Source organism: Anser brachyrhynchus (genome assembly GCF_964034855.1).
Source record: "Anser brachyrhynchus genome assembly, chromosome: 1".
In the NCBI taxonomy this organism is placed as follows: Eukaryota; Metazoa; Chordata; class Aves; order Anseriformes; family Anatidae; genus Anser; species Anser brachyrhynchus.
The window spans coordinates 44838303-44851607 of NC_137694.1; the positions used below are offsets into that span (position 1 = coordinate 44838303).

Genomic DNA, 13305 nt, shown 5'->3' on the forward strand with positions numbered 1-13305 from the left:
GAACAGAACAGAACAAAAGAAAAGAAAAGAAAAGAAAAGAAAAGAAAAGAAAAGAAAAGAAAAGAAAAGAAAAGAAAAGAAAAGAAAAGAAAAGAAAAGAAAAGAAAAGAAAAGAAAAGAAAAGAAAAGAAAAGAAAAGAAAAGAAAAGAAAAGAAAAGAAAAGAAAAGAAAAGAAAAGAAAAGAAAAGAAAATAGAAGAACAAAGAACAGAACAGAACAAAGAAAAGAAAAGAAAAGAAAAGAAAAGAAAAGAAAAGAAAATAGAAGAACAAAGAACAGAACAGAACAAAGAAAAGAAAAGAAAAGAAAAGAAAAGAAAAGAAAAGAAAAGAAAAGAAAAGAAAATAGAAGAACAAAGAACAGAACAGAACAAAGAAAAGAAAAGAAAAGAAAAGAAAAGAAAAGAAAAGAAAAGAAAAGAAAAGAAAAGAAAAGAAAAGAAAAGAAAAGAAAAGAAAAGAAAAGAAAAGAGAAAGAACAAAGAACAGAACAGAACAAAGAAAAGAAAAGAAAAGAAAAGAAAAGAAAAGAAAAGAAAAGAAAAGAAAAGAAAAGAAAAGAAAAGAAAAGAAAAGAAAAGAAAAGAAAAGAAAAGAAAAGAAAAGAAAAGAAAAGAAAAGAAAAGAAAAGAAAAGAAAAGAAAAGAAAAGAAAAGAAAAGAAAAGAAAAGAAAAGAAAAGAAAAGAAAAGAAAAGAAAAAATACAAGGAAAAATCTTGCTAGCTCATCCAGTCCATCTTCTCACATTCTTGCTCAGCCCAGTTTCTGCAAAATTCTTGCCTACAGTACATTTTCCAGTGCATTATCCAGTCTGGTTGCGTATGACTTAAGCACCGGGCATCCATTGCTTCCCATGAGAGACTGTTCCACAGACAAGTACGTTTCTCTCTTTGGACGAGGTTTCTGATTTCTGAAGTTTTCTTTCCATTCTGCCTGACCTAATTTCTCTAAGCTCTGCCCTTGGTTGCACGCTAGCAAAATGCTCTCCTTCCTTCATGCTTACTCTGTTCAGGTTATGGCAAATAATTTGTGTTTTGTCAAGCTGTGCAGCCACAACACTTAATACTTAGCTGTAAAGCTCAGCAATTATAATCCTTGGCTACATGGGAAAAGCTAATGGTGAAATAATATGTTAATGGTGTGCAGAACATGCAAGACATTGCTAGTAGCATTGTCTCTTTATTATAGTCACTTGACACAACCCATCACAAGATTTGGCTTCGGTTGCTTTTGACTTTGCCAAACTCAGAGCCAACATCTCCTAGCTCACGTCTGTTTCAGCTGTTTTATTGGGTTCTTTTTGGTTTTGTTTTTAATTTCAGTCAAAACCACTTAGCTGTTTCTGAGAGCAAGGCTGGCAAGGGAATATTCTGTTTTATCCATATTAAAAAAAAAAAACAACACAACTCAATGACGTTTTCTGTTTAAAAAGTGCCCCTCTTAGCAACATCTCCCTCTAAAATAAATCACTTTTTTTTTTTTTTTTCTGTCAGGAAGGCACCCTGTGCCATCTATCACAAAATCCACGCCCCGTATCTGGCTAAATAACAAGCCTTTGAGTAATTGCAGCTTGAGCCTACTCAGAAACAATACTGGGGAAGGACAGTTGTTTATTAGTTGTATTTTTATTTTTTTTAACAGCGTGACTGATGGAAATAGTAACGCCGAGGGCCCCGGGTTACCCTGCACTTGCATGTAGGGCCGGGCAGCGGCTGCAGGGCACCTCGCCCCGGCCTGCCCTGGCCCAGGAGGGGCAGGAGGCAGCGGCCTTGCTCATGCTGCTGCTGGGCTTGTCGGGAGGGCAGGGGGGAGCTCTGGCACCCGGAAATCTGGCTGTAAGGACGGGAGAAAAATGCAGGAGAGAAGAGGGAGACGCCCAAGCTCCTCATGTGCTGTCTCCAAAATACTTCTCGTTTCCGTTTCCACCAGCGGGGAACTCCCTTCCCCCTGGACGCGTGGGGAAGCCTGGGCGCCCCGTGCTGCAGCTGGGCCCTGAGGCCCACGCTGCTGGTGGGGAAGTGCACACAAGAGAGTGCTGGTCACCGAGCTCTGCTTCTCCCCTGGGGGCCTTCAAACAGCACTGCCTGCTGCCCCCAGGCCTTCCATGGTGCGGGGCTGGGGGCTCAAGCTTGTGCCACCACTGCCCTGTGTCCAGGCCCGGTACCCTGCCCGGTGTGCAGGCAGCCTTGCCGTGCTCCTGGCACAGCGTGCAGGGGCAGGGGAGGCATGAGCACAGGATGGTGCTCAGCGGCAGGACCATCTGTGAAGAGGTAGCTCCAAAGCACCACGAGGGGATGGAAAGGGAGCTGAAATCCTCATTAAGTCTGGGAAAAAGAGAAGCCCTCAGGCCTGAATCCTGGATTATTACCAGGACGTCCAGAAAGATAAAACATCGAATTTCAATATTTAGCACTGTTGCTTTCGAAGCACCCTCTGTAATAAAACCTCCGCTCAGAGCAATAAAGAAGGGTGCTTTTATTATTCCCTTTAGACCAGCATCTTTGACCTCAGCTCCTCTGACCTGCACTTACTGCCAACGCTGTTCTGTCAGGGAAACCAGCCTGAGAAACTCCCTTCTGCCTTCTGGCTGCCCAGGTCGCTGTACCTCTTGCCATTCTGCCTCCTTATTCACAAATCCTTCCCTTCCCAGCTCTCTCTCTCTTTTTTTTTCTTTTTCTTTTTTCTCTTTTCGAATGCCAAAGCAAGGAGTTTTTAATAGCTAAAGAACGAAAACACCTCCCACGCCTCACCTCAAAAAAGCTAACTCTCTGTCTTACTCACTCTTTTTGATTTCCAAACCTCTCCTGCTAGCTTAGAGTCTGCCTTTGAAGCATTGGTTCCTCAAGTACTAGCTCATGAGTATAACTTTAGTAAACCATGTAGCTTCAATGACCTCCAGGGGACGATCCATGTGAGTAAATAATTCATATGTGGGACGGAGACCTTAGGCATTTAGCAGAGATGGTAAAATTTTCTGTTGGATATTTTGATTAGGTTGAAATTAAGATATTATAAAGGAATAGATTGATTTTAATCCAGGATGTAGAAGTATCTGCCTTACCAAAAATGTTAACCGTAGGCTTGAAGGTCTTCAGGGTGCCTACATCATGTTGATAGAGATGGACTGATTAGGTGATCTTTGGAGGCTTCCTCTGGCTCTCATTCTGATTCACCATAGTGAAATGCAGGAAAATATAAATCAAAGCCCAGAACTATTGCTTTGACTTACCCATTTCCATACATTAAACCCAAATGCAATATATTTCAACTGTACTGTTTCATTTTTTTTTTTTTTTGGCTTTAAAATTGGCATTAAATACTACTTTGAAACCAAGATCACCTACATATGCAGTGCACTCTGTGAACATACTAATTTTAGATCCCTGAGATTTTTCATTATCAAAATAGTGTCTCTTTCCCACCAGCTTTATGCTTATTCCAACATCAATGAGGATCAGCTGTGCTATAGATTTGTGTCCATAGGAATGACTGTGAAGACCCAACTTTTTAATGTAGAGAAGCAAGCTATTTTTGACCTATCCGTCTAGCCGTTGCAATGTGGAATTCAGCACGGCTTAATTTACTCTCTCTCTGGACTGAGGTTTGTATCCTACATTGTGCTCCTTACTGCTGGAGTGAAATTGCTAGCAACACCAAATTAAAACAAGCACCAAATGTTTACTCCTCATCCCTGCCACTGCTTTGACTGCAGTGTAAACGTACCACTAATGACTTGGCCTATAAGAAGGGAAAATTATGTGTCACAGCCAAGTACAGAACCAGGAATTTGGGCTGTCAGCCAGCTTATTAGATCACACTGTGTGCCTCTAATGAAATGCATTGATTTGTGACTCCTGCAATAACATTTTTAGGAAATCATTTCACCGGCTATTTATTTGTGTGTTGGAGCAGCCTGATGAGGTGGGAAAACCAAAGCAGACACGCTGTGATTGCAAATCAAGAACAAAGTTTTAAGAATGAGGTTAACTAACCATTGGAACAACTTCTCTAAGGATGTGACGGGTTTCCCATCATATCCTGTTGCACGGTATGAGGTAGCTTTATAAAATATGTGCTGTAACTCCAGCAGAAGCTCTGTGTTTCAATAGAAATGATTGAAGTTCTTTGGTTTCTGTTACAGAGGAGATCAGACTGTTGTAGTGGTCTGTCTTGATAATAAAAAAAAAAAAGAACCCATGACAGCCATTGAGTCTGGGTGTTTGTGATTCTGTACAGGAACAAACTGAGATCCCATAACTGGTAGATTTAAAACTGGCAACAATTTTCATAAAAGGGAATTTTATAATTTCCAGATTATAAAGACGCATTCTGCAGAGGTGGACGCCCTGCTGGTTCTACAACTGTGATGAATTAGCAAGCTGAGAAAAGAATTAACCCATCAATAAAACGACAAACTTGCTACATTTCAAAGCATCTGGTAAGATCTCATAGAATTTCTTGACTGTTACATGTTTAGTCAAAAAGAAAGAAAGAAGTGGGGTGAATCCATGCTCACCTTGTAATATTTCACTGGATGTCTCAGAAGAGCTGATGAAGATAGTGAGCAGTGGGTAAGGTAAAATGTTATATACTTGGGTGGTACGGCCGCTGTTCTAGGACTGGATCTTATTTAATGTCCTTACAGAGGTCTATAAAAAGTTGTCTTTTTCTTGTCTGCTTATAGTTTGCAGTTGACTAAATTTGATAAAAAAACATTTTTTTTCCTGTGTGCTCAGCTAAACACATCCTAAAATAACCCAAGTTTAAGTACTCTGTGAAAAGCAACCTCCCTTTAACTTGTCTTATACTGCAAATCTAAAAATTGTGGCATTTAGAATCTTTAAGTGAATCCTCAAAGTCTGTGTTGTTGCATCTTACTATTTTCTTTTCTATGTCTACTTTCTATGTGTTTTTTGAATGTTTCAAATAATACAGATTAAATAGAAAAAAAATTAGCCAACTAAGACTTGTCTGGGGGGGAAAATAAGTTAGGTTCAAAATGATGGCAAGCTTGTTTGTTCAGTTTTAAGATGAATTTACTTGTTCCAATTCAATCTTTGTCTGTTCTGCCACAGACGTGCTGTCTAGCAATGTAAGCTGTTCATGTTTAAAAACAGAATTCACCTTTAAATGTGCTTTGACTAAAAAAAAATGCCTGGTGAGGTCATTTGCAGAGCAAGAGTTAATGCATCATGCAAACAGCTAAATAAAGGTTACAATCTGAGTGGAATTATTCAGAGCTCAGGAAGAAATCTGGCATTTGCAGTCTGTCACTGGCTTAGAGAAGTCTGGCTCTCTCAGTGTCACTGCCACCCAGAGACATCCTGCTCTCTGTGTGGCAGCAAGGGAGGGGACTGCAGTGCTGGACCGTCTTCCTGTAAAAACAGCAAAAACAGGAGCGGTGGGTGGACGGAGCACGGAAGTGTCATGTGCGAAGAATGTGTGGAATGAGGGGTGAGTATGAGCGTGCCTTTGTCCAGGTTTCAAAGAGCAACTTTAGGGGTGTAAATAGTGACTTTATGGGTGTAATTCTTTCTCCTCTGTCTTCCTCTTCAGGATGGCTGAAGAGCTGATGTCAGGACAGCGTATGATCCCTGGCACCCTGGGGGAGGAGAGCTGCATGGAAGGCTATGAAGAGCCATGTGCCTCTTGAGATCTGCCAGTTAAGTACTGCAGTTGTTGGGCCCTATCTGGTAAGGGCTTCTTGGCCTCCTTTCCCACCAACATCCCTGGGAGCTGAGGGTGTCACTGTTGGGCACTTACGCCCTAAGTGATAGGGGCATAAATGGTTTGTGGCACTTACGCACATATGTGATACAGACGGGATGAAAATGCATCACTTCTAAACCCTCAAGCTTTTGTAGATTTGGCAATCTCCACAGAGGTGTTGTGCTAAGATTGTGCTGTACATTTTGTTTCCTCATTTTGTTTCCATAAGCCAAGCACTTGGCTGATAGCACAGGAAACCAACTGCTATGGGCATTCACTTCAATGGGTGAACTTTAAACGAGTCACCAGGGACTGGCTGCTGCTGAGTTCAAAGAGAAAGAGACATCCAAAACCTCTAGTGAAGCCAAGCTATGGTGGGAAATGCCAGATACAAAGAAGAGAAAACTGCAAGGCACAGTAGGGTGAAAGACAGACAGAGTTGTGTTTTCCTGTCCCTAGTTGATCAGATTTAGGCGAGGTGGGAATGCAGGTTTTAAAAGAAATAACATAAAATTTTGCTAAGGGAAGTTTGTTGAACATCAGGAAATGTGCTCTGGTGTCGATGTTCTATGAGCTGAGCACAATAATCTGGGAATGGAAACATGCTGAGAAAGTTAATATGGTACTTGACAAAATACTGGAAAATATATTAGAAAGAATAGTTTTGTGCAGGGCAGAAGGTGGAGCAAATGACCCGCTAAGCTTCTCCATTTATTCTGCTTTTTTCTTTCCCATTGATTTCAAAAGTCTCTCGTGTTCAGATAACTGAAAGAGAAGGAGCCACCCCCCACATCCTCAAGTGAGGGAAAGAGAATTTGTTCATAGCAATGGAAGAAAAAAAAGAGAGGGAAAAAAAAAGGGAAGGAATAGAAGTCTAAACTTGGGTGTCACTTCCCCCCAGCGAACACGTGAGCATCAGACTCCCAAAAAGAAGACTAGAGTAATATTGCCATCTTCTGGAAGGATAAATATTTGCCATTATTCAGAATACTAAGTCTGATATATTTTTGAAACCATAGTATAATTCTGATAAATTTGTTTTCTAAACCTGAATTCTTATCCATATAAATCTAAGTCCAGTCTCTTTTCATCAATATATATGCCACGATCCTAGCTTTAGAAAGTGACATAGCATCCTGGATTTTAATGTGACATTCATCATGCTTAAAATTAAGAACATGTTAACATTAGGGACTATCAGTAGTGAGATTAATTTTATGCATTTTTGAGCTTGAAAACCAGTTTTTGTTTTGTTTTGAGCATTTAGAAGCCAAACTGAGCATTTAGAAGCCAAACTTAAGGTGTCCAGATGCAGAAAGAATGAACAATGAAAAAATATTACCACTCCCTTTTTAAACAGCATCAGCTGTTACTATACCTCCTTCAGTAAATTAAGTACATCTGTGTTGAACAGAGCCTTGCTATTAATCAAAAAACCTGCAGACAGCCTATGAAGCACGAAAACATTCAGCATTACTTTCAGTTAGCCCATCTTAGAGATGATTATCTATATTAGAGGAGCTTATGCAGTGGCTAGGATTAAAATAACCGCACAGCTCCCAGCTGTACTGCTGAGGGCAGGGAGGGTCAGGAGCCTGTGACAGCACTGCCCATGTGCAGGCTCCTGAACCTCTCGGCTCTCTCTGCTGCCTGTGCTGTACAGGGGCAGCCCCGGGCTGTGCTGCACCCAGAGCTATTTGTACACCTGCCTCTGGTGCTAGACGCAGGGGATGAGAGTAGCTGGACCGCTGGTTTCCTCCATCCCAGCAGAGCCGTGGGGCACCTCCTGCCTTGCTCCCTTCCTTTAGCGGTAGGAACCTCACCCCAGCACTGAGCAAAGTTGCGGGGTCCTGCGGGCATGGTGCGGTGTGCACCTTTGGGATGCTCCTCTCCCTTGCACTTTGATTCGGTGTGGAGCAGCTCCATGTCCTCTAGCGACTGCTCTTTCTCATGAGAGGTGATGCCATTCTTACTTGCTGTTCTGATGCCAAACAAGCTGTTGCAAAGCCCTCAAGTATTGTAGGACCTTTACACTTTTAGGATAAGAGCTCAGAGGTGACTTTGAGTGAATGTGAATCTTCTGGTCTCTGTTACTAGCTTCCCAAATTCATCCGATGTGAAGCTTCTGGGAGCTGAGATTCCTGGTGAACTTTATGCCTTGCTAAAAGCTGCCACTACGAGGGACAGCATCCTTCGAGTACTGGGCTTATTTGACTTGTCACTGTTTCACACACCTCTGTTCCTTTGGTGATGCCACAGCGTCACTCAGCATTGGTTCTGTTAATGGGCTTCTTTTTTCATTAAAACTCCAGTGCCCCAGGGGAGGGCTGGATTGACACCTCTTTAGGGTCTGAAACCGCAGTCCTCAGAGCAGATGCAGTTGCATGAACTTTCTTCACCCTATTTCTCCCCTTTCTATGATTGGCAGCTCTGGCCAGGAAGATATCCTAGGGCTGGGGGCTTGTGGTCTTTGTCATCTACTGAGGCTGTGCACAGGGCAAGGGGTTAACTGATGCCAAGTGTGTTGGTAATTTCTGAGCTAAGGTCACGCGTCCCCTGCAGCACCAGTCAGAGAGCTGCAGCTTGTTCCATTCAAGCTCCCAAAGATCCAGTGCCCAGAGATGGCTGGGATCTTTTCATGTTTTACTGAAGCTTTTTACTCAGTGAATGCAGGTCGCCCTTTTGCATTTAATCCCAGCCCACAGCACCAAGCACTTCCCATATAATCTCCCAGAACAGCTGTGCTGTGATTGCATTGTGGATTATAAAATGACCATTTTCCACAAAACAGCTGCTGGCTGGAGGGATAGCATTTAATAATCATGGAGAGAGGGGTGGGCAAGGGAGGAGGGGAGGAGACGAAAGAGAAAGAGGGTTTGGAGCAGTTTGGTTTCTCGGAAAATTTAGAGATGAGAAAAACAGAAGACAAAGCGTGAGTTCCATTTCTGTATTACTCCTCCAAATTAACAGGACTTCAAGGACTTCCTGGTACGGTAAATTCAACCTTCTTTCCTTTTGGGGCTATCTAGATACTGTGGTCAGTTATTTTCAGTAAGTGTTTGGCTTTTATGGAAGGAACTTTTCTGAAAGTATTCTCATCAGGAAGTATTTCAGATTTGCTTCTTGTCTCCTACATCCTCGGCATCCTTGATCCAGTTCCTTCTTCTGACTAGTTCTTTCTCTTCTCTTCTCTTCTCTTCTCTTCTCTTCTCTTCTCTTCTCTTCTCTTCTCTTCTCTTCTCTTCTCTTCTCTTCTTCTCTTCTCTTCTCTTCTCTTCTCTTCTCTTCTCTTCTCTTCTCTTCTCTTCTCTTCTCTTCTCTTCTCTTCTCTTCTCTTCTCTTCTCTTCTCTTCTCTTCTCTCTCTCTTCTCTTCTCTTTATCACTTGTTCTGAAATGATATGGCCTTTGACCTACTAATACAAATCAAATGGAGAGAGAATATTTTTCCCACTATTGAAGATTTAAATTAGAAGATTTTTTTTTGTGTGTGTGTCAATATTATGAGTCGAAAGATTATTTTCAGTGAAATTATGAGCAAACTGAAACCTGGTGACAGAAAATATAATCAAGAATTGATGAAAAACTGAAAAACTGTGCAATGAAGGCTTCTATTTTCAGATGAAAAATCATGTTTCTGAGGCAATTTTATCTATAATTTCCTTTTAAGTCATAAGCCAAATTTTCTGCTGAAAAACCTTTCTGAAATGAATTTACCACCAACCTTAGCCAGAAAGCTTCATATAATAGTGTGTTCCTGGCAAATATCCACTCTATGAAAGTTGATTGTACCCAGCATGCCTTCAGATCATGGAAGTCATTTGTTATTGTATCACTGAGACAGTACCAGCTCCAGGGTGCAGCATCTCCGTTGCTGAAAGAGAGAAATGCTCTGAAGAAGAGACAAAAGAAGCCAGAGCATAAGACAATGTAGGAATTTCTCAGGAGCTGGGTATTTTCTTGCCTTTGATGAGAATGTTCTGGATTAGGCACTGTTTTTTCATTGTGATGAGATGCTAATCGAGTCCTGTCTTCCAAGCAGAGCTTCAGCAACATCTTTATTGACCACATTTCTGAGCTTGCTGATTAGAACAAATGCTTCTAACTGCACTGCTTTTGGCTGTATCCTGTAAGACTGTCACAAACAATGCAATCGTTTATTTATCATTTATTTATAGTGGTGTCCACAGTGTGCTGGGCCTTTCTCACACATTCAATGTTGGGTGAGTCAACAGAAGTTATGTGAAGAGGCCCAGCAGCAGGCAATGTCTGTACAAACTGAATCTATTCATGGCCAAATAGATTTTAAGAGTCATAAATAGGAAAGGGTGGGAGTAGCTGGATGAAGTTGTGCCAAACATAGGGAGTGCCATGTGGGAAGAGGTATGCGTTGATTACATGAAAGTTGATGTGTGGGTAGATGACATCTAATCAATCCATGGCGTGATAAGATGGGGTTCTCAGAAGTCAGTGCAGGGTTTTGCAGGAACCTTAAAATCTTAAGTCTTAAGCTTCTCTCTGAGTGAGAAAGACCGAAGGACCCTGGTATACAACCTGCTTTCAGAATTCCTTATTCTGATGAGATGAAACTGGGAAGACTGTTTGTGACAACATTCACTCTTAAAAAAAACAACTTTTCGCACTTGGTATGAAAGCAGAGACACTGTCATCCACCAAACCTACCAAATTTCTGATGTGCAAAGCAGTGCTTGCTTCAGGTGGGAGGTGCTGCTCTGTGGCTTGAACTCAAGCTGCTGGGTGTGAATACCTGGGTGTCTCTCTTGGGCAGGTCAGTTTTGAAGTGTGACCTTCCCTGGGATCTGGGAACATTTCCCTGCCTTTCCCTACTATGAAATCAATATCCTACCTGCCTCCCTAGGTACAGTATGAACGGTGCTGGAAGAAGTGTTTTGGGACACTTGGCAGCAAGAATTCTCACTTAGTTGGACAAAGCATTCATCATGCCCCATCTAATGGAAACACACGACATTCTGGGGAAGCTGGTTAACAGCTTTTCCTTACCCTCTCCGAGATGAAGTGAACATGATCACCCCTTGCACGTTGCTTGTGCTCACACACACTGGTGTACCCTTCCACGGTAGATCCACTGGGTCACCCAATCTTCCCCAGTACACATATTCGGTGTATTTTGAAATGGTTGAAACTGAGCTATTGCTCTGTCGCTTTGGCTTTTAGGAAATCGTCCTTCCTTGCTGGGTGAGATGTTGGGACATCGTGGGGAGGGCAGAGTGCTTCTCCTACATGTATCCCCTCCCCACAGGTACCCCCTGGGAAGAGCTAGGGTTCGTAACACTAGGTGGGACAAATGGCTGGCGTGACAGTCCCTCCGTTTGTGTGTTGCAGATGGAGCTGCTGAAGGTGTTGCCATGGCGCCGTACTTTCCTGGCAGTCATCCTGAACCTGCTGGCTCTCAGCCTCTCCACCACCGCCTTGCTCGGCAGCTACTGGTGCACTGGGACCCAGAAAGTGCCCAAGCCTTTGTGTGGGAAGAGTAAAGCCACCAAGTGCATTGGTGTCCCCATGCCACCCGATGCAGGTGCTAGCAATGCTTCATCCCAGGATGTGGTGCACTACAGCTGGGAGACCGGGGATGACCGCTTTGCCTTCAGATACTTCCACACGGGGATGTGGCTTTCCTGTGAAGAGAGCATGGAAGGGCCAGGTAGCGTCTTGCCCAGCCAGACACAGCTTCTTCCCTTGATTTTATTCCACAGGAGTTTGGAAATGAAAGGCGGAGGCTGACAACGCTTGGTAGAAAAGCCGTCTTCATTTTCCTAGATGGCACCAGCCCTGCGCACTGTCATTATATTTCTGTCCTTCGTTGAGATGTTTACAGAGGGTGGCAAGGGACAATTCCTGTCTCTGGTGTGCCTTTCTGTCTGGAATAGGGGATGTGAAGTGAAAGTGGTGGCAGTGGCTTTGTGGTGGCACCGTTCATCCTGATGTGAACTGGAGTGGGCCTCCTTTCCCTTTCCCCAGAGCTCCATTCCCACACAAAGCTCAGGTCATGCTCAAAAGGGCTCATTTGTGCACATCCCCTAGGAAATTCAAGCATGGTGATTTTATTCAGTGTTGTCAGTATGTAGTTGACAACTGTGAGGACTGCAATTGTTGGCATTCTCCTTAAATCACCAAACTGAGGATTTACATGAATTGAACAGGGACTGGGCTTTTCTTAAACAAATGCAACACAATAAAGAGAAAGGGAAGTATTACATTATAGATGCAGGGAAAACCTTGAGGATCTGACCACAGAGGAACCAAAATCAGGATGCAAATTGACCTGAGGATTAGAGCTGCAGTATTGTCATTTTTAATAATTTTTGTGATACTGTGATACGTTTGACTTGTGATTTTTGACCATTTGTGGCTGTCACAGTAGGCCCTGGAGTGCCAGGGGCTGGTCATGCAGCCTGTCCTAGACCCCTTGGTGTCTCTGTTCACCCTTGATTTGCTTCTGCCGAGCCCTGCTGAAGTCCTTCTGCAGGAATCAGTGCCACACCACTACTCTGCAGTGCACAGATGCTGTTTACAGCCTGGTTCACACAACAAGGATCAGAACTGACCCAGAAGGTGGCCAACAGAGAGATTTGTAACTAAAGATGCAATGATGAAAGTTTCTTTCATCAGGCCCATTCCCCTGAGCCTACTGCCCTCCCTTCAGTTCTCCCCAAACATAAGCATCTCATCTTCTTTTAACTGATTAACTGACCAACCATTCTAGTATAGCATTTCTTGCTTTCTTATCTGTTGCTGTCAGAGTTTGAAAATTACATAAGTAAATAAAGATGAATTAAAGCAGGCAGAAGAGGGACAGGAGCAGGAAAGTGCTTGAAACTCTCATGTCCTAGTGAGATGACTGCTTCGTTATGAGCATTTCCAGATACGCTGTGGAAGGAGGTGTGTTTATTTGGGACTGGTTTGGGCTGGAGTGTGTTTCCATGGTGCTTATGGCAATGGGACTACATCATTTGACAGCTTTCTCTGAAAGAATTGTCTGGCCACCAGGCAGTCCTCGAATAACCCCAATGCCTAAAGGAATGCTGAGAGCAGGTTACATCTGGATTGCAGCAGAGCACGGGGTAGAGTGCAAAGCCAGCCTTGGTCCCCAGCTTCCTCAGCTTCCTCTGAATTGACTACAAGTCACCCACTGCTGTGGGTCTTGGAAGCAAGTGCGGAGACAACAACAACAACTAAAAAAGGGGCTATGATCGGCAAAAGGAGTTTGAGTTGAGCTGGAGAAAGGATTTCATTATTCAGGCTAATCTCAGGATCAGGTTTAGATGAGCCATTACTGAATAACCTCATTAAAGTTCTAGGTGAAGTAGCAAACAGCAAGTTAATGAAGACTGCAGATGGCACTAAACTGGGTAGCATCCTGAGAGCCATGGATGATAGAAGTAATATAGGGGATTGGAAGAGATTAGAATTGGGGATAGAAATCAAGAAAATGAGATTCTTACAAAAAAAACCTGCAGGCTGGTATTTCTGGGAGAAAATACCATGCCATGTAGAGGACAGAACCCTCAAATGCAGTATAGAGTAGTGCTAAGAAAGACTTACAGATAATAATGGTG

At 42.9% G+C, this 13305-nt stretch overlaps 1 protein-coding gene across 8 annotated transcripts in view; it reads left to right on the forward strand.

Moving 5' to 3' along the window:
- The window catches only part of GSG1 (germ cell associated 1), a 91713-nt gene that overhangs the window by 73224 nt on the left and 5184 nt on the right, over nt 1-13305 (forward strand). For 2 of the 8 annotated variants that reach the window (XM_080570310.1, XM_080570309.1), the window contains 4 exons: nt 4314-4438; nt 5343-5454; nt 5557-5693; nt 11072-11390. In XM_080570310.1, coding sequence (XP_080426436.1) covers nt 5631-5693; nt 11072-11390 — 382 coding nt within the window. In that variant the 5' untranslated portion in view covers nt 4314-4438; nt 5343-5454; nt 5557-5630. Of the gene's footprint in view, nt 1-546; nt 877-4082; nt 4439-5342; nt 5455-5556; nt 8703-11068; nt 11391-13305 lie in introns of those variants that run through there. The other 6 variants (XM_080570311.1, XM_080570314.1, XM_080570312.1 and 3 more) reach the window with 6 other exon arrangements.